General features: G+C 44.0%; 1 protein-coding gene across 2 annotated transcripts in view; it reads left to right on the forward strand.

The window, feature by feature from the left end:
- Nucleotides 1–2,808: 2,808 nt before the first annotated feature.
- TTC39A (tetratricopeptide repeat domain 39A) overlaps nt 2,809–22,292 on the forward strand; it is a 128,870-nt gene continuing 109,386 nt past the window's right edge. The window contains exon 1 of one of the 2 annotated variants that reach the window (XM_073593557.1): nt 2,809–3,065. In XM_073593557.1, coding sequence (XP_073449658.1) covers nt 3,043–3,065 — 23 coding nt within the window. In that variant the 5' untranslated portion in view covers nt 2,809–3,042. The remainder of the gene's footprint in view (nt 3,066–22,292) is intronic. The other variant, XM_073593556.1, reaches the window with a different exon arrangement.

Raw genomic sequence — 22,292 nt, forward strand, 5'->3', positions numbered from 1 at the left:
ACCATGTTAAATGGACTGTAGTGTGTTTCTGCAAATCTGAAAACGCACTAAAAAATGCATAGGTGTGAACCAGGCCTTAGGGCTCGTTCCGACTTGAGGCCAAAGCAGGTGGTTGAGCCGCTCCCCAGTCACCTACCTGAGCACGGATATGCAGACCTCAGGGCTGTACACATGCCGCCCCTGTCACATTTGGTGGGCAGTACAGCTGCTGAATGTGACCCATTCAAGTTACAGGGCCTCGGTCCAACCCTCCTCCAACCATGGTGGATCGGCCTTTTGAGGGTTAAAACAGGTGGTGAGGAGGCAACATTATGCCCGTCAACCACCGTCTAAAAAGCGAGCCACCACAGTTCACATTTCAGAGGGGCAAAAAGGGCTGCCACATGTATGGTGCAGGACGCCACTCTACTGAGCCCAGTGCTAATACATTAGATGGAAGTGTGTGGCCTCAGCCAGCGCCACTCTGACCACACCACCTGACACGTTTCACCCTGCCAACTGAGGCTTGGTCACAGAGGTCTGCCACATGTCAGAAAAATAGACCTCAATAAAAAAATAGTACTTTAAAGTGGTTTTAGACACTGGTGCAACTTGTCATGTGATTTGACAGGTCCAAATCACATGACAAGTCACACCCTATTATCCCCATTACTTGTAAGTGATCTGTCTGTACCCCCTTAGGTAAATAGCCCTATTGCTTGTAAGTGATTAGCCTGTACCCCTTTATTAATCATTAACCCCATTACTTGTAAGTGATCAGCCTGTACTTCTTTAGCAAATTATTGTCCCCATTACTTGTAAATGATCAGCCTGTATTCCTTTAGTAAATCATTATCCCTATTACTTATAAGTTATCAGCCTGTACCCCTTTAGTAAATCATTATCCTCCTTACTTGTAAGTGATCAGCCTGTACTTCTTTAGCAAATCATTGGGAGTTATTTACTGAAGGCAAATCCACAGTGCACTTGGAAGTGCAGTCGCTGTAGATCTTAAGGGGGAAATGCAAGGAAAATAAAAAACAGCATTTTTGCAGTGATTCCCCTCATTTCAGATCTACAGCGACTGTACTTCCAAGTGCACTGTGGATTCGCCTTTAATAAATAACCCCCAATGCTTTGCTAAAGGAGTACAGGCTGATCACAAAAAATATAAAAATTAGTATTCCCATTTATAATGACAGGCTTCATTCAAAGTCCCAACTTTTCTACTTTTTCTCTGCATTGATTTACTAAAGGCAAATCCACTCTGCACTACAAGTGCACTTGAAAGGGGAAGCTCTGCTGATTTTATCATCCTATCATGTGCAAAAATGCTGTTTTTTTTTATTTTCCTTGCATGTCCCCCTCAGATCTACAGTGGCTGTACTTGCAAGTGTACTTGCAGGGCAAAGTGGATTTGCCTTTAGTAAATAAACCCCATTATCCCTATTACTTGTAAGTGATCAGTCTATACTTCTTTAGTAAATTATTACCCCTATTAGTTGTAAGTGATCAGCCTGTACTCCTTTAGTAAACCATTGGGGTTGATTTACTAAAGGCAACTCCACTTTGCACTACAGGTGCACTTGGAAGTGCAGTCGCTGTAGATCTGAGGGGAAGATCTGAAATGAGGGGAAGCTCTGCTGATTTCTATAATCCAATCATGTGCAAACAAAAACGCTGTTTTCTATTTTCCTTGCATGTCCGGCATCTGCCTCAGATCTACTGTGACTGCACTTCCAAGTGTACCTGCAGTGCAAAGAGGATTTGCCTTTAGTAAATGAACACCCCAGTGTCCATTACTTGTAAGCGATCAGCCTGTACTTCTTTAGTAAATCATTGTCCCCAGTGTCTGTGTGACTTTTAAATACATATTCTACACTCTTTTTAAGTAAATCTGTGTCTCTATTACTTGTAAGAGATCAGCCTGTACTCTTTAGTAAATCGTCCCCATTACTTGCATGTGATCAGCCTGTACTTATTTGGTAAATCATTGTCCCTATTCTTTGTAAGTGATCAGCCTGTACTCCTTTAGTAAATAATTATCCCTATTACTTGTAAGTGATCAGCCTGTACTAATTTAATAAATCATTGTCCCTATTCTTTGTAAGTGATCAGCATGTAGTCCTTTAGTAAATCATTGTCCCCATTACTTGTAAGTGATCAGCCTTAACCCATTTAGTAAATATCTGTATTACTTGTAAGTGATCAGCCTGTACTCCTTTAGTAAATCATTATCCTCATTACTTGTAAGTGATCAGCATGTAGTCCTTTAGTAAATCATTGTCCCCATTACTTGTAAGTGATCAGCCTTAACCCATTTAGTAAATATCCGTATTACTTGTAAGTGATCAGAATGTAGTCCTTTAGTAAATCATTGTCCTCATTACTTGTAAGTGATCAGCCTGTACCCCTTTAGTAAATAATTATCCATATTACTTGTAAGTGATCAGTCTGTACCCCTTTAGTAAATAATTATCCATATTACTTGTAAGTGATCAGCTAGTACTCTAATAAATCATTATCCCTATTCTTTGTAAGTGATCAGCATGTACTACTTTAGTAAATAATTGTTCCCAGTCTCTGTGTGACTTATAAGTACATATCCTGCACTCCTTTAGTACATCAGTGTGTGTGTGAGCTCTGTAGATCCTGGTGATCTGTGCTCAGGCTGATGACTTGTTGCAGGAGGTGTTCCAGCACTGAGCATTCTCTGCTATAGACAGTCATCATCTGTGCAGAGATCAGTCCTCTCCCTGGAGGAGAACTTTCTCCAGTGCTGATCATGTCTGGGGATTATTAGGCAGACAGTTATCTTCTCTGATCCCAGGAGCTTGCACTCTGCCGCATTTAAAGGGCACACAGCTGGCTGACGTTGTCAGTTCTGGAAGGCTGTCTACAGGATCGTGTAGTTGAAGGTATCTGCCAATCAGAGAGCTGGGAGAGGGCAGAGCCAGCCCTGCCCAGAGCCTGTGTGACTGTCACTTGTCCCCGAGCTGCTGTGTGTGTGTGTGAGAGAGCTCCGGAGGTCTGGGGAGATTTGTGTTGACTGCCAGCTGCAGCATGTCCAGAGACACAGGTGGAGGGTGAGTATGACGTCTATGGTCTGATCTATGACTTCACAATGGGGGGGGGGGGGACCTGATCACCTACTTCAGTCCTGACCCAATGGGGCTCTGTGCTGCCAGAACCTGCTGGCACTGAAGGGGTTAATCAGAGTTATTTTTCCAGCACTGTTACAGGTATAATGTCTATATTCAAAGCTATCCGATTGCTTGTTTCTGATCAGTGAATACAATCATCAATCTTTTTTTGCTACCATACTGATCGCTTTTGCATGATCATATTTGAAGATGATGACAATCAATTAGGCTGTAAAATTCTGCTTGCAAACCGATTTAGGCACCTGAGCGATTTGTCACGCGTTTTTCTAGAAGTGCGTCAATGCACAACAGTAATATTTGTTTTATCGCGTGGGTCCCATTCACATCTGAGCGATGTGCTGTCACTTGAAGTACAAGCACATTTTTTAGATAGGATCGCACATTCAGAGCCACATAGGCATAAAGTGTGTGTGTGTGTGTGTGTGTGTGTGTGTGTGTGTGTGTGGGGGGGGGGGGGCACCTGAAAAATGTGCGTAACGCGTGTTTTCGTGTTAGCAACCAACCTCCTCCTCTTAGTAATTCTACTTTTTATTGGCCTAAAGGTTGGGCTATACCGACCAAACTGATTTAGGCACCTGAGCAATTTGTCACATGTTTTTAGAAGTGCGTCAATGCGCAACAGTAAAATTTGTTTTATCGCTGAGGGCCCATTCACATCTGAGCGCCGTGCTGTCACTTGAAGTACAAGCGCGTCTTTGGGACAGGATCACGCGTTTATAGCCCCATAGACATAAAGTGGGGGGGCACCTGAAAAATATGCATAACTCTTGTTTCTGTGTTAGCAGCCAACCTCCTCCTCTTAGTAAATCTACTTTTTATTGGCCTGAACGAGAACAATTATGTCTGCAAACATGCAAAAAATTAGAGTAAAAATGCACATAAAAGAAACACTTTAAAAACGCCCAAGGAAGCCGACGTTCTTCAAGTGTGAACCTTGCCTTATGGTGTACGGTGCAAATGATTCTGACTCAATGGGTTCACATTTTTCATCCATGGAAAAAAATTCATTTTGGCAAAATGTATAGTTTTTGATACATCAGTTTCAACAACTGGATTAAACCCCAGTCGCGAAGCTTGGTGTGTGATCGGCCAATGTTGCATTATTTCCCAAGTCGGTAAGCGTGTTGCTGTGCCGGCTCATTTGCACACATGTACAGCAATCAGTAGGTAACAGACAATTTAACCCTTCGGGACAAGTGCAGTACACTGAATTAGGTTGTCCACAAGTGATTATGAGCCTGTGTGTGTGGTTAAGCCCTGAAGGGATGGAACAGAAACTCTCTTATCTTATTGCTTATGTCTGGAAAATGCAGAATTTAGGGAACCAGAAATGTCCCCAGGTACCTGGATCTAAAATGTGTGAAAAAACTACCAGGATATAATAGGGAATAAGATGCATATTAGTTGTCGTCAGATGTGACTTGATCCAATGCTTCTTATATTGAAGATCTACTGACGTTATCTGATTTAGCAGGCACCATGCTGTTCATGGAAGGGGCACACTGTTTTATTTTTATTATTTATTGCAAGTATTTGTATAGTGCCGACGTTTTACTTTACATATACAGTATCTCACAAAAGTGAGTACACCCCTCACATTTTTGTAAATGTTTTATTATATCTTTCTTGAAGAAATGACACTTTGCTACAATGTAAAGTAGTGAGTGTACAGTTTGTATAGCAGTGTAAACTTGCTGTCCCCTCAAAATAATTCAACACACAGCCATTAATGTCTAAACTACTGGCAACAAAAGTGAGTACAAAGTGTCAAAATTTTGTGTGGCCTCCATTATTTTCCAGCACTGCCTTAACCCTCTTGGGCATGGAGTTCACCAGAGCTTCACAGGTTGCCACTGGAGTCCTCTTCCACTCCTCCATGACGACATCACAGAGCTGGTGGATGTTAGAGACCTTGCGCTCCTCCACCTTCTGTTTGAGGATGGTCCACAGATGCTCAATAGGGTTTAGGTCTGGAGACATGCTTGGCCAGTCCATCACCTTTACCCTCAGCTTCTTTAGCAAGGCAGTGGTCGTCTTGGAGGCGTGTTTGGGGTCGTTATCATGTTGGAATTCTGCCCTGCGGCCCAGTCTCCGAAGGGAGGGGATCATGCTCTGCTTCAGTATGTCACAGTACATGTTGGCATTCATGGTTCCCTCAATGAACTGTAGCTCCCCAGTGCCGGCAGCACTCATTCAGCCCCAGACCATGACACTCCCACCACCTTGCTTGACTGTAGGCAAGACACACTTGTCTTTATACTCCTCACCTGGTTGCCGCCACACACGCTTGACACCATCTGAACCAAATAAGTTTATCTTGGTCTCATCAGACCACAGGACATGGTTCCAGTAATCCATATCCTTAGTCTGCTTGTCTTCAGCAAACTGTTTGCGGGCTTTCTTGTGCATCATCTTTAGAAGAGGCTTCCTTCTGGGACGACAGCCATACAGACCAACTTGATGCAGTGTGCGGCGTATGGTCTGAGCACTGACCCCCCCACCCCTTCAACCTCTACAGCAATGCTGGCAGCACTCATACATCTATTTCCCAAAGTCATCCTCTGGATATGACACTGAGCATGTGCACTCAACTTCTTTGGTCGCCCATGGCGAGGCCTGTTCCGAGAGGAACCTGTCCTGTTACACCGCTGTATGGTCTTGGCCAACGTGCTACAGCTCAGTTTCAGGGTCTTGGTAACCTTCTTATAGCCTAGGTCATCTCTAGGTAGAGCAACAATTCTTTTTTTTTAGATCCTCAGAGAGTTCTTTGCCATGAGGTGCCATGTTGAACTTCCAGTGACCAGTATGAGAGAGTGAGAGCGATAACACCAAATTTAACACACCTATTCCCCATTCACACCTGAGACCTTGTAACACTAACGAGTCACATGACACCGGGGAGGGAAAATGGCCAATTGGGCCCAATTTAGACATTTTCACTTAGGGGTGTACTCACTTTTGTTGTCAGCGGTTTAGACATTAATGGCTTTGTGTTGCGTTATTTTGAGGGGACAGCAAATTTACACTGTTATACAAGCTCTACACTCACTACTTTACATGGTAGCAAAGTGTCATTTCTTCAGTGTTGTCACATCAAAAGATAGAATAAAATACTTACAAAAATGTGAGGGGGTGTACTCGTTTTTGTGAGATACTGTATATTGTATATCCACATCAATTGCTGCCTTCAAGTAAAAACTTACAATCTATGTTCCCTACCTCATATGCCAGGGGTGGACTGGGCCGGGGGGGTGGTGGGTGCGCTCTCTGATGCCCCGTAAAAAGGCTGCACCACTTCCGCCGCAGACATGCCCAAAGGCTTCAAGGCTTCCTGGTGAAAAGGAGTAGAAAGTCCACGGCAGTGTCCTACCGAGTGTGGGATGGGGATGAGGACAGAGCACAGGCAGCCCCCCAGCATGGATGGTGTACGCCGTATTAGAGCAGAGGCTAACCCCCCCGGTGAGCAGAGAGTACCTGGGGCGGAGCTTCAGCCTGAGATGGGGGTTGGGAGGAGGCAGGGAAGAGGGAAAACGGGGAGGTGGCCGGGTCACTGCACCCTGAGTCTCTGGGTTGTACTTGCCCCCTGGGCCAAAAGTTTCCAGTCAGCCACCGTCACGTGCACAGCTTACAATCTGTGGTCCTACCTCACATGCATAGATACACTTACTAGGACCAATTTAGACAGGAGCCAATTAACCTACCAGCATGTCTTTGGAGTGTGGGAGAAAATCCTTGCAAGCACAGGGAGAACTTGCAAACTCCATGCATGTAGTATCATGGTTGGTGTTTAAACCAGTGACCCCAGTGCTGCAAGGTTGATGTTTATAGCCTTAAATAAAAGACTCCTTTGTCCAGAGTCATGTTATAAAAATAACTAGGAAGGTTACAAAGCTAAGTGTCTACTGCAGTCATTCTCAACCTAGATCTATGGAACCTAGGGTTCCTCAAGAGGTTTCTTGAGCATCAAGCAATAGTGGATTAACTTCCTTCCTGATGCTGCCCGTATAGTCCCAGGACTGATGTCACTTGGCAAGATCAAAAGGTTGACGCTGGTGGAACCTTTTCATTTGTCTCTCAGATAAAAATCTCTGCTGACACCACTGATCGTTTTAACTGCCTATAAAGATGGAATTTCTCCCTCTGACCACCAATGTGTGGCAGTTCTTGTAATAGGGCAGCCCGGCCTTTCTGCCCATTATTATTTGTTTAAATTTAATTCCATTATTATTACTGAAATTTTTGTTGTTGTATATAGTGGTGGTGGTGGTGGTGGTGATGGGGGGGGGGGGTTAAAATGATCCACCTTGGGTGTTAAATACACAAGGTGCCCCATATGCTTCATTATTTTATTGATTGTTATATCTTCATCTTACTGAGCACACTAATGTAATGCAGCCTATAATATAACAATGTTTAGCAGGTTGTCTTAGACCTGAAAATTATTTCTAGTAAAGAGGTTGAGAAAGGATGGTCTATTGAATATGAATTGAACAGGTTTTTGAGAAGGATCTACATCAGGGGTTTCAAACTGGCGGCCCTCCAGCTGTTGTGAAACTACAAGTCCCATGAGGCATTGCAAGGCTGACAGTTACAAGCATGACTCCCATAGGCAGAGGCATGATGGGACTTGTAGTTTTACAACAGCTGGAGGCCCACCAGTTTGAGACCCCTGATCTACATAGTAATGAGTAAACCTAAAGAAGGTTCCACATTCAGGATGTTATGTGTGTGTGGCCAAATTTAGTGAGAAGTTGTAGTATATGTATTGGATACTTACTGGCTTGCCCACAGTTCACGTAGGGTGCTGAAGTGAATTGTTGGATGGTACCACCATGCATTCATAGAAAAATAGGTATCTTCACCAGCACACCCTGGTATAATTTCATATAAAGTAATAGGCATCACAGGCCAACGTTTTGGGATTTCGCCAGCTCCCCTTCTCAAGACAAAGTAATGCATCACTCTGTCTTGAAAAAGGGATCATATAAGGTCCTGAAATGACTTGTGATGCCTCTTTCCCTATGTGAATAATAGACAAGATTATCACTATACCATGGTGTGCTGGCAAAGATCCCTATTTTCCTATGGACAAATATTGCGACTTTTGCTGATGTGGGGGTATGGCCTAACCTCTTCTGTTCCGGAAGATTTTACTCCCTTCATGACTAGACCATTGTTTGCTATTTGGCACTGCGCTACTTTAACTGCCTATTGCGCGGTCATGCAATGCTGTACCCAAATGAAATGTATATAATTTTTGTTCACAGAAATAGAGTTTTCTTTGGGTGGTATTTGGTCACCACTGGATTTTTTAATTGTTTGAGATATAAATGAAAAAGAAAAACCCCCACTTTCTGCTATAAAACATATCCTATAAAAAAATGTAAAAATCGAATTTCCTTATAAATTTTGGACAAAATGTATTCTGCTACATGGTTTTTGATAAAACAAAATCCCAATAAGTGTATATTAATTGGTTTGCGTGAAAGCTATAGCGCCTACAAACTATGGTATATATATATGCTGGAATAATTTTTTTTTTTATACTACTAATGGCGATGATCAACGACTTATAATGGGACTGTGATATTGAGGCGGGAAATCTGACACTAACTGACGCTAGGGGAGGGAACTAACTGCCACTGACATCACCAGTGTCGTTAGTACAGTGATCAGTGCTAAAAATATACACTGTCACTGTAGTAATGACACTGGCTGGGAAGGAGTTCACATCTAGGGCGATTGAGGGGTTACATATGTGCCTAACTATGTATAACGTGTAAAGTGTGCTGATTTTTGCTAATGATCTCTCAGTTTCTCATTTCTGCTTTACAGGGATAAGAAACTGACAGATCGCTCTCTGTGTACAGAGCTCTGTGTAGAATGTCAACAAAGAGCTTTCAGTGGTAAATGTACACAGCGGATCAGCAGGTGCCACCTGTGAATCCTTGGCCGGGACTTGCTAACCGCCTCCCATTGTGTACAATCACAGAGGGAGCCGGGGGGGCGTGCATGTGTGCGCCCTAAATTTGGAAGTAGGCAGCAACAGATATGTCGCTTTGCCTACAGCCGCCACTCGTCTGCAGTACATTGCGGGAGGTTGGCAAGTGGTTAAAGTAGAATTCCAGGCTAAACATACCTAGTTTTTAAAATGCTCCCTCCGTCCTCCTAACACATATTCTGTCTACACAGTCTATGCAGTGGGGGAAAATAATTATTTGATCCCCTGCAGATTTTGTAAGTTTTGCCTACTTAGAAAGAAATGAAGGGTCTATAATTTTTTTATCATAGGTATATTTTAAATGATAGAGACAGAATAGCAACCAAAAATCCATAAAAAAACATGATACAAATGTTATAAATTTAGTTGCAGTTCAGTGAGTAAAATAAGTATTTGATCCAAAGGGCAAAACATGATTTAGTGCTTGATGGAAAAACCCTTGTTGGCAAGCACAGAGGTAAGATGTTTCTTGTAGTTGGTGACCAGGTTTGCAGACATCTCAGGAGGGATTTTGGTCCACTCTTCTTTACAGATCTTCTCTAAATCCTTAAGGTTTCTTGGCTGTCTCTTGGCAACTCAAAGTTTCAGCTCCCTCCATAAATTTCTATATGATTAAGGTCCGGAGACTGGCTAGGCCACTCCATGACCTTAAAGTGGAGTTCCACTCACTTTTACAACTCTTCAGCATCCCTCAGTAAACTGTGCACTGTAAACAAATTGGATATTTTTTAATTTTTTTCTCAGCACCTACTGTATATCTGCTGTATTCATTTTTTACTTCCTCCTCCCTGGCCGTGGCCCATCGCATCATTTCCTGTTTGCAATGCCTTCTGGGAAGGGGCGGCAACTTCCTCTGAAACTGCCGTTGCTATGGAAACCTGACCTGAAACCTATTACACTACTTGTGCTGCACTGAGCATGTGCGAGATCTGCAAGGATGAGATCCAGGAAGAAATACAGTCTGGCTTCAGATGCCCACACTTAAGATGGCCAAGGTCTGCTGTAAGTTTATAAAATAACAAACTACTGCTATAAACTGACAAAACAGACCTTAGTTTACAGACTAACTTTACTAGAATACATTAAGCTTGTGTATTATAGGGGTATTTTTATTTAAAAAGTATAATTTCGGCCGGAACACCACTTTAATGTGCTTCTTCTTGAGCCACTCCTTTTGTTGCCTTGGCGGTATGTTTTGGGTCATTGTCATGCTGGAAGACCCATCCAGCACCCATCTTCAGTGTTCTGAAGAAGGTTCTCAGCCACGTTTTTACAATACATGGCTTACAAAATCAGCAGGGGATCAAACAATTACTGTATTTATTGGCGTATAACACTCACTTTTTTACCATGAAAATCGGGTGCAAATAGCGTGTGCGTGTTATACGCCAATACTTCAATTTTAGATGCCTCGGAGGGGACAAGGAGGGGGGCCGGACGAGCGCTGTCAGATTACATACAGCGAGAATCTCCTGTTTACTTGGCAGCCTCTGTAATAGGAAGTCCTGTCTCCTGGGCCGCCATTGGACCACTGTTCTGTCTATTATAGGAGATTCTCACTGTATGTAATCTGTCAGCACTCGTCCCGCCCCCTCCCTGTCCCCTCTAGGCTGCAGGTGGACGTCAATCAGGCTGCACTGTTGGCAATGGTGATGCTGCTGCATTGAAGGCAATCGTGAGGCTGTATTGATGTGGATTGATGAGGCTGCAGATGGGCACTGACCCTTATTTTGCTCCAAAGTTCCTTATTTAAAATTTTAGTTTTTTTCCTGAAACTTCCCTCTTAAAATGAATGTGCGTGTTATACGCCTGTGCGTGTTATACGCCGATAAATACGGTATTTTCCCTTTACTGTATGCTTGATTTAGTTCGGTCATGTGTTCCATCTTCCCTCTGTCAGTTAGTGGCGGTGGTAGGGGAAAGGAGGGAGTGCCAATAACGGATGGGCCATAGGAACCTATGGGTGACATCACCAATCTAGGGATTTCCAGCTGTTGTCAATTGTTTTCTCCTCTCCCCGGCTAACATAGGGAATCATGTGACTGGACTAGAGCACATCAAAAGTCAAAAGTCGCATTAAACTAGCACTGGAAATTGTGTGACTTTGAAGTCGCGCTAGTGTGACTGGAGTCTTAAAGCGTTTGTTACCCTAACACTTCACATTCCAGACATGTGCCTCTGGTACCAAGTACTTGTATGAGAAAGTATCCTGTTCTCTTTGTATTGCTTCCTTTGTGTGAAAGTTCCTGCTAGCCCCATTGCTTTCCTATTAAAAACTGACCACACTAAGCAGGAGAGCACATTGTGGTCAGTTCTCTAGCTATGCTGGGAACTCAGCCTGCTCTCCTCCAATGATCTGACCTGTCCGGACACGCCCCCACTGTACAGCTATTCACTGTGAAGCTCAGTGCTGCTTCTCCTACCCCAGCTCTTATGCAGCTGAGAACAGAGGGAATGTGATCACCTATAAAAAATGGAAAAAAGGTATTTATAATGTATTTTTATATCTATACACAAATGGTTTGCCTTTCATTTCTATTTTAAACTGAATGGGTTGTTTTACAAGGTGATTCTTTACAATCACCTTAACCGATTGCCGACCAGCGCACGCCGATTTACACTGGCAGAATGGCACTGGCAGGGAAAAGGGCGTACAGGTACGTCCCCTTTAAGAAGCGGTGTCACGAGCACGTGACCGCCCGCCGCAGTCTCCGTGAATGTCCACTGGGTGCACGCGATCGTGTCACGGAGAGATGCTTTTGTAAACAAAGCATTTCCCCATTCTGCCTAGTGACAGGACAGTGATCACAAGTCTCTGTCATTGAGAGCTGTGATCACTATTCTGTGTGATGAAGTCCAGCCCCCTCACAGTTAGAATCACTCCCTAGGACACACTTAACCCCTTCACTGCCCACTAGTGGTTAACCCCTTCACTGCCAGTGTCATTTACACAGTAATCAATTGATGCATTTTTATAGCACTGATCGCTGTATAAATGACAATGGTCTAAAAATAGTGTCAAAAATGTCCGATGTGTCCGCCATAATGTCGCAGTCCCGATAAAAATCGCAGATCGCCGCCATTACTAATAAAAAAAAAAAATAATAATAAAAATGCTATAAATGTATGCCCTATTTTGTAGACGCTATTACTTTTGCGCAAACCAATCAATATACGCTTATTGCAATTTTTTTTCTTACCAAACATATGTAGAATACATATTGGCCTAAACTGAGGAAAAAATTTGTTTTTTTATATATTTTTGGGGGATATTTTATTAAGTAAAAAATAATGCGTTTTTTAAAAAATTGTCGCTATTCTTTTGTTTATAGCGCATAAATAAAAACCGCAGAGGCGATCAAATACCACCGAAAGAAAGCTCTATTTGTGGGAAAAAAAGGACGTCAATTTTGTTTGGGTATAACGTTGCACGACCGCGCAATTGGCAGTTAAAGCGACGCAGTGCCGAATCGCAAAAAGTGCTCTGGTCAGGAAGGGGGTAACTTGTTCAGGGGGTGAAGTGGTTAAGTAAAGTGAGTAATCCCACAAAACATTGTAGCAACTACTTTGTTGTTTCCATTGTAATTGTTTTTCCTGAAGATGATGCCAACGAATATAATGATGGGAAATCTTAAGATGAAGTGATAGGGATTAAAGAGTAACTAGAGTTACAAACATAAAACCTCATCGCCTTCCTCATCAGATTGTGAAATAGGAGGACAGAGACCTCAGGCTCAGCCATCATGGAGTTCTCACTGCTGTATGTTGCCCCGGACAGGACATTGTTTACATCCTGTAGAGTTTTCCTGGAATGTCCAAGGCACATATGTCATCCTCTGAACTGGAACAATAATGTTCTCTTTACATGGCTTTTCGGAAGACTTGTAGGGACATCGCAGGCAGATCCAGGACAAGGGGGGTAGGCAGAAGAGGCCTTTGGTACGCAGGAGGGGGCACAGAAAGTACACAAAAACCGGTCACAGATCATGGAGGGGGCATTTGGCCCTGTTTTTGCCTTGGGTGCTAAAGTGATTTCTCATCAAAATAAAGCATGGAAACATAAATAGGCGGGTGATTTTACTTTGAATATTAAAAATGAATTAAACATCATTTTATGTTTGCGGTGGTCAGATGCAGTGTAGTTCTGCTTAATGCCCTGTACACACGGTCGGATTTTCCGACGGAAAAAGTGCGATCGGATTGTGTTGTCGGAAATTACGATCGTGTGTGGGCTCCATCAGGGCATAAGAAATCCTTTAATTAATGCCCCGTACACACGGTCGGACATTGATCGGACATTCCGACCACAAAATCCATGGATTTTTTCTGACGGATGTTGGCTCAAACTTGTCTTGCATACACACGGTCACACAAAGTTGTTGGAAAATCTGATCGTTCTGAACGCGGTGACGTAAAACACGTACGTCGGGACTATAAACGGGGCAGTAGCCAATAGCTTTCGTCTCTTAATTTATTCTGAGCATGCGTGGCACTTTGTGCGTCGGATTTGTGCACACACGATCGGAATTTCCGACAACAGATTTTGTTGTCGGAAAATTTTATAGCAAGCTCTCAAACTTTGTGTGTCGGAAATTCCGACGGAAAATGTGTGATGGAGCCCACACACGGTCGGAATTTCCGACAACAAGGTCCTATCACACATTTTCCGTCGGAAAATCTGACCGTGTGTATGGGGCATAAAGGTTGGAGAACTAAAATAGAACTGTTTGATGGCCTGAGTTCTTATTTGTCAGCTGTCCTTGGTTACCAGGGACAGTCCCTAGCTTTGAAGTTGTGTCCCTGAAAGTGTCCTTGTTGCAGAAAATAATTTACTGTTTGTTTGTTTTTTCAATTCATAGTGGAACTATGGGTAAAATCAAAATGATATATATGCTGTAGTTCAGCACTACCAGTAATGCAGACATTTTTGTTGTTCTGAGTCTCCTCCATAAAATAGTTGTATTTCCTGTTGTGCCTGCCAGTAGATACTTTTTCACTTTCTGTAAAAGGGTGACAATGGTGTTTATTCTGCAGTGAATTCACATAACAATGTTTTCAGCCTGTGGACAGAGTATTCATGGATGGGCACGTAGTTCTAAATGGACTTTAAAGCGGTATTAAACCCAAAAGCAAACATTTATTATATTGCAGCTTACCAACTCAATACAGTGGGGATGGAAAGTATTCAGACCCCCTTAAATTTTTCACTCTTTGTTATATTGCAGCCATTTGCTAAAATCATTTAAGTTCATTTTTTTCCTCATTAATATACACACAGCACCCCATATTGACAGAAAAACACAGAATTGCTGACATTTTTGCAGATTTATTAAAAAAGAAAAACTGAAATATCACATGATCCTAAGTATTCAGACCCTTTGCTCAGTATTTAGTAGAAGCACCCTTTTGATCTAATACAGCCATGAGTCTTTTTGGGAAAGATGCAACAAGTTTTTCACACCTGGATTTGGGGAGCCTCTGCCATTCCTCCTTGCAGATCCTCTCCAGTTCTGTCAGGTTGGATGGTAAACGTTGGTGGACAGCCATTTTTAGGTCTCTCCAGAGATGCTCAATTGGGTTGAGTCAGGGCTCTGGCTGAGCCATTCAAGAACAGTCATGGAGTTGTTGTGAAGCCACTCCTTTGTTATTTTAGCTGTGTGCTTAGGGTCATTGTCTTGTTGGCAGGTAAACCTTCGGCCCAGTCTGAGGTCCTGAGAACTCTGGAGAAGGTTTTCGTCCAGGATATCCCTGTACTTGGCCGCATTCATCTTTCCCTCGATTGCAACCAGTCGTCCTGTCCCTGCAACTGAAAAACACCCCCACAGCATGATGCTGCCACCACAATGCTTCACTGTTGGGACTGTATTGGACAGGTGATGAGCAGTGCCTGGTTTTCTCCACACATACCGCTTAGAATTAAGGCCAAAAAGTTCTATCTTGGTCTCATCAGACCAAAGAATCTTATTTCTCACCATCTTGGAGTCCTTCAGGTGTTTTTTAGCAAACTCCATGCAGGCTTTCATGTGTCTTGCACTGAGGAGAGGCTTCCGTCGGGCCACTCTGCCATAAAGCCCGACTGGTGGAGGGCTGCAGTGATGGTTGACTTTCTACAACTTTCTCCCATCTCTCAACTGCATCTCTGGAGCTCAGCCACAGTGTGATCTTTGGGTTCTTCTTTACCTCTCTCACCAAGGCTCTTCTCCCCCGATAGCTCAGTTTGGCCGGACGGCCAGCTCTAGGAAGGGTTCTGGTCGTCCCAAACGTCTTCCATTTAAGGATTATGGAGGCCACTGTGCTCTTAGGAACTTTAAGTGCAGCAGAAATTTTTTTGTAACCTTGGCCAGATCTGTGCCTTGCCACAATTCTGTCTCTGAGCTCTTCAGGCAGTTCCTTTGACCTCATGATTCATATTTGCTCTGACATGCACTGTGAGCTGTAAGGTCTTATATAGACAGGTGTCTGGCTTTCCTAATCAAGTCCAATCAGTATAATCAAACACAGCTGGACTCAAATGAAGGTGTAGAACCATCTCAAGGATGATCAGAAAAAATAGACAACACCTGAGTTAAATATATGAGTGTCACAGCAAAGAGTCAAATACTTAGGACCATGTGATATTTCAGTTTTTCTTTTTTAACCACTTGCTTACTGGGCACTTAAACCCCCCTCCTGCCCAGACCAATTTTCAGCTTTCAGCGCTGTCACACTTTGAATGACAATTACTCAGTCATGCAACACTGTACCCAAATGAATTTTTTGTCCTTTTTTTCATACAAATAGAGCTTTCTTTTGGTGGTATTTGATCACCTCTGGGTTTTTTATTTTTTGCGCTATAAATGAAAAAAGACCGAAAATTTTGAAAAAAAACGAATTTTTCTTAGTTTCTGTGATAAAATTTTGCAAATTAGTAATTTTTCTTCATAAATTTTGGCCACAATTTATACTGCTACATATCTTTAGTAAAAATAACCCAAATTAGTGAATATTATTTGGTCTCTGTGAAAGTTAGAGAGTTTACAAGTTATGGTGCAAATCATAAAAAATTGATCACACCTGATGTACTGACGGCCTATCTCATTTCTTGCGACCCGAACAAGTCAGGTAAGTACAAATACCCCCCAAATGACCCCTTTTTTGAAAGTAGACATTCCAAGGTATTCAGTAAGATGCATTGTGAGGTTTTTGATGTTGTCATTTTTTTCCCACAATTCTTTGCAAAATGAAGATTTTTTTTTTTTTTTTTTTTTTCCACAAAATTATCATTGTAATAGGTTATTTCTCTCACATGGCATGTGTATACCACAAATGACTCCCCAAAATACATTCTGCTGCTACTCCTGAGTATTTCGATACCAAATGTGTGAGACTTTTACACAGCCTGGCCACATACAGAGGCCCAATATTGAAATAGCACCATCAGGCGTTCTAGAAGCATAAATTACACATCTCATTTCTCAACCACCTATTACACCTTTGAAGGCCCTGGAGCACCAGGACAATGGAAACGCCCACAAAGTGACCCCATTTTGGAAAGCTAACACCCCAACGTATAATCTATGAGGCATAATAAGTCTTTTGAACGGTTCATTTTTTTCCAAAAGTTTTTGGGAAATGTGGCAAAAAAATGAAAACGCATTTTTTTTTACGCAAAGTTGTGCATTTATAAGATATTTCCAACACATAGCATGTACATAGCAAAAATGACACCCCAAAATACATTCTGCTACTCCTCCTGATATTTCGATACCACATGTGTGAGACTTTTATACAGCCTGGCCACATACAGAGGCCCAATATTGAAATAGCACCATCAGGCGTTCTAGGAGCATAAATTACACATCTCATTTCTCAACCACCTATTACACCTTTGAAGGCCCTGGAGCACCAGGACAATGGAAACGCCCACAAAGTGACCCCATTTTGGAAAGCTAACACCCCAACGTATAATCTATGAGGCATAGTGAGTCTTTTGAACGGTTCATTTTTTTCCAAAAGTTTTTGGAAAATGTGGAAAAAAAATGAAAACGCATTTTTTTTACGCAAAGTTGTGCATTTATAAGATATTTCCAACACATAGCATGTACATAGCAAAAATGACACCCCAAAATACATTCTGCTACTCCTCCTGAGTATTTCGATACCAAATGTGTGAGACTTTTACACAGCCTGGCCACATACAGAGGCCCAATATTGAAATAGCACCATCAGGCATTCTAGGAGCATAAATTACACATCTCATTTCTCAACCACCTATTACAATTTTGAAGGCCCTGGAGCACCAGGACAATGGAAACGCCCACAAAGTGACCCCATTTTGGAAAGCTAACACCCCAACGTATAATCTATGAGGCATAATGAGTCTTTTGAACGGTTCATTTTTTTTCCAAAAGTTTTTGGAAAATGTGGAAAAAAAATAAACGCATTTTTTTTACGCAAAGTTGTGCATTTATAAGATATTTCCAACACATAGCATGTACATAGCAAAAATGACACCCCAAAATACATTCTGCTACTCCTCCTGAGTACGGCGATACAACATGTGTGAGACTTTTACACAGCCTGGCCACATACAGAGGCCCAACATGCAAGGAACACCATCAGGTGTTCTATGGACACATAGCATTCACATACCAAGAATTACACCCCAAAATACATTATGCTGAGCAAAGAGTAAACAAAAGATTACCTGTGGTTGTAATAGCGCAGTTGTACACAGGAGGATAGCACTGGTCCAGGCAGCAGACAGGGACTTGGTCAGCAAAAGCAAACGCAATCTTCCAGGCAACAGGCAGGAATCCTGTCCATAGTCAGTACAGGCAGCAGGCAGGGATACTGTCCATATATAGTCCAGGGTCAGTGCAGGCAGAGATTGTCAGCAGTGCCAATATATTGGTCCTGGTAGTAGGCAGGTCCATGTGGTGTGGTCAGTTCATGCGACAGGCAGAGGCATGATGGCATAGGTCCTACAGGCAGCAGGGAGACGTAGGGCCTCGTTCAGGACAGAATGGGGACAGGGGTAGAGGCTTCTCCCACCCAAATCTCTTTGAAGCCTCCGAGTCTCCAGACCCTAATCTAGGAATGAGAAAACAAATGAAATTGTTTTCTTCATCCAGAAAAACAATTCTGGAGCCCCTCACATATGTGAGACCCCTGTGTTCTGAATCCCACTAGTCCACTGGCAGGGTACAAGATCAGTCCAAGAGGCAGGCAAGAGGCATGGTCAAACAGTCCAGGGTCGGTTCCAGATCAGGCAGAGGTATGTACAGAATCGGTAGGCAGAAGCGTGGTCGAATAACAGTCCAGGGTCAGTTCCAGATCAGGCAGAGATATAAACAGAATCGGTAGGCAGAAGCATGGTCGAATAACAGTCCAGGGTCAGTTCCAGATCAGGCAGAGATATAAACAGAATCGGTAGGCAGAAGCATGGTTGAATAACAAGCCAGGGTCAGTTACAGAGCAAGCAGAGGCATAAGGGGTGTGAAGGCAGGAAGTGAGTGTTATGTTTACCATACTTCACTAATAATTTAGTGAAGTATGGTAACGGCGGAAACAGTCAACTATGCAGAGGCCTGGTTGGGAAGGACATTGGGCACAATGATAAGTGGTGTCTCTTCTCACCCCTCGTTTGGAGCACACCCGGCATTTTTTTTGTCGTTTTTGGCCTGTTGGTCTGGGAGGGATTTTATCGGGAAAGTGGCGTTCAGAGAGTCTACTAATTACATCGGATCTAATGTTTTCTGGTGGGCCGTTCGGGTATATAAGGGCAGTGGTGATTTCCTCCTGGTAGCCAAGGAAGGGTTTGGGTCTGTCGGTGGAGTTGCGATAAATTACATAGGTGTTGTAAATGGCCAAATTAAATAAATAAATCGAAACTTTTTTGTACCACTGGAATGTTCTTCTGGTAGAAAGGTAGGGCTCGAGCATCTGGTCGTTGAAGTCGACACCCCCCATATACATGTTGTATTCATAGATGCACGTCGGCTTTTGAATTGGGCCATTCCTCCTGCTGATCTCAACAAATGTGTTGTTGTGGATTGAAGAAAGCATGTAGACATCCCTTCTGTCCCTCCACTTCACAGCCAGAATTTCCTCATTCCGTAAGCTCGCCGCCTCCCCTCTTCTTAACTTTTTGTTGACGAGGCTTTGAGGAAAGCCCTTCCGATTCGTCCTTACGGTGCCGCATGCTGGAGTCTTCTTGCTATGAAGGTTTCGGAACAGGGGCAGACTAGAATAAAAATTGTCCACATATAGATGGTAGCCTTTCTCCAGAAGTGGGTTTATGAGTTGCCAAACAACTTTCCCACTCGATCCGATATATTCTGGGCAATTAGGGGGATGTAGCTGGGTGTCCTTCCCTTCGTATACCATGAAGGCATAGGTATACCCTGTAGCACGATCGCACAACTTGTACATCTTCACCCCATAGCGGGCCCTTTTGGTGGGAATAAATTGTTTCAAGCCCAGCCTGCCAGAAAATTTGATAAGGGACTCATCCACACATATGTGTTGTCCTGGGGTAAACAACTGGGGGAAGATTTCTGAAAAATAATTTATTAGGGGGCGAATTTTAAAAAGCTTGTCAAAATTTGGGTGATTTCGAGGAGGGCACTGGGTATTGTCGTTATAGTGAAGGAATCTCATAATCATGAGATATCTGGTCCTGGGCATTATTGAGGAAAAGATGGGCATGTGGTAGATGGGGAGGGTAGACCAATACGAACGTATTTGATTTTTTCTGTTTAGTCCCATACAGAACGTGAGGCCCAAAAAAATTTTAAACTCCTCCACTGTTAGGGCTCTCCATTCGTAGGGACGGGCATAAGAGGACGTTGGGTTGCTTGCAATAAATTGTTGGGCATATAGGTTGCACTGGGCAACAATAGATGCAAGCATGTCCTCAGTAAAAATAAGGTGGAAAAAGTCTATCGGGGAAAAATTTTCTGTGTCCACCTGGACTCCTGGCTGGGCAGTGAAAGGGGGAACGTTAGCTTCCCCTGAATTGGGTGGCAGCCACAAGGGGTTTTGAAGGGAATAGGGAAGGCTGGCATGGGACCTAACCCTTTGGGCCTGAGGTGACACCCCACTGGTACGTGGCCTTTGCCGAGGTACTGCGGTGCTGGTGGATGGCACCGCGGTGCTGGTGGATGGCACTGCGGTGCTGGTGGATGGCACTGCCTCCTCACCAGTACGCCTTCGTCTGGCGGGCGGACTCTCATCCTCCTCTGAGGCTGTCAGTGTACCACTGGTTAGGACAGGCTCGTAGTCCACGTCAGACTCAGAGTCGGAAAATGAGGAGGAATCAGAAGCGGAGAGCTCCCCGTTGCTCTCGTCGCCCGCAAGAATACTGTACGCCTCCTCAGCTGAATATACTCTTCTAGCCATTGTTGGTGATGACAGAAGGCACTGATGATAGCTGGCACTCTTACGTGGCACTGGTGACACTGATAACAGATAGCACGTGCACTGACGGGTGGTACTGACAGATGGTATTGACAGGTAGCACTGACAGGTAGCACTGACAGGTAGCACTGACGGCAGGTGGAACTGACGGCAGGTGGAACTGACGGCAGGTGGCACTGATGGCAGGTGGCACTGACGGCAGGTGGCACTGGCAGATGGTACTGGCAGATGGCACTGGCAGATGGCACTGGCAGATCTGACTGACAGATGGGACTGATAGAGGCACTGGCAGATGGCACTGGCAGGTGGCTCAGGCAGATGGCACTGGCTGATGGCACTGGCAGATGGCACTGGCAGATGGCACAGGCAGATGGCACTGGCACTGGCAGATGGCACTGGCAGATGGCACGGGCAGATGGCACGGGCAGATGGCACGGGCAGATCTGACTGACAGATGGGACTGACAGAGGCACTGGCACTGGCAGATGGCACTGGCACTGGCAGATGGCACTGGCAGATGGCACGGGCAGATGGCACGGGCAGATGGCACAGGCAGATGGCACAGGCAGATGGCACGGGCAGATCTGACTGACAGATGGGACTGACAGATGGGACTGACAGAGGTACTGGCACTGGCAGATGGCACTGGCACTGGCAGATGGCACAGGCAGATGGCACGGGCAGATGGCACTGGCAGATGGCACTGGTAGATGGCACTGGCAGATGGCACTGGCAGATGGCACTGGCAGATGGCACTGGCAGATGGCAGATGGCACTGGCAGATGGCACTGGCAGATATGTTGGCACAGTGTGTGTGTTTTACTCACAGTAACTCACAGTAGGCTCAGTAACAGTAACACAGATCGCTCTCCCTCCTCACACGCTGTCTCTGTGTGAGGAGGGAGAGCCGGCAATGAGAGATGATCTCAAATGTTTACATTTGAGATCATCTCTCATTGGCAGAGCGATCGCGCTGAAAACGGCCGCTATGATTGGCCGTTTTCAGCGATCTGTGACTGGCTGTGTCCAAGGGACACGGCCAGCACAAAACTTCCCCGATGCGCGCCCGCGGGAGCGCGCAACGCGGAAGTAAACAGGAGGACGTCCAGGGACGCCCTCCCGGCAGATAGCGTCCGCGCTGCAGCCGTCTTTCGGCTATAGCGCGGGCGCGAAGTGGTTAATAAATCTGCAAACGTGTCAACAATTCTGTGTTTTTCTGTCAATATGGGGTGCTGTGTGTACATTAATGAGGAAAAAAAATTAACTTAAATGATTTTAGTGAAAAAAAGTGAAAAGTTTAAGGGGGTCTGAATACTTTCTGTCCCCACTGTATGTGTCATCTGAAGTGACCATTCATGGATGTACTTGTGTCATCATTGTGGCAATTGCAGGTCCAATGAACACTATGAAACTAAACTTGAGATGAGCACACCTAAATAAATAATTTAGGTTTTGGCTGGGTTTTAACACTGGGTTCTTCAAGATCGTTGGTCAAGTGGCTGGCTGTGATCAAATACGTTAACCCCAGAATGATTATCACAGTCTGATTTCCAGTAGGTACATAAATCTTGTGGGCCTGGTCAAAAAAGAAAAGCTTTGTTTCTCTGGTCTGTAGAGCTGCTGTGGTACAACACAAGAATGAATGAGGTTCTTCCATTATCTAATGTGACTCAGTACTAAAAACGCTTCATGTAGTTTACAGGATGGCTGCTCGCCATACTCCCCATATACACTTTCAGTATTATCTA

The sequence above is a fragment of the Aquarana catesbeiana genome, linkage group LG07 (assembly GCF_042186555.1).
Source record: "Aquarana catesbeiana isolate 2022-GZ linkage group LG07, ASM4218655v1, whole genome shotgun sequence".
Lineage (NCBI taxonomy): Eukaryota > Metazoa > Chordata > Amphibia > Anura > Ranidae > Aquarana > Aquarana catesbeiana.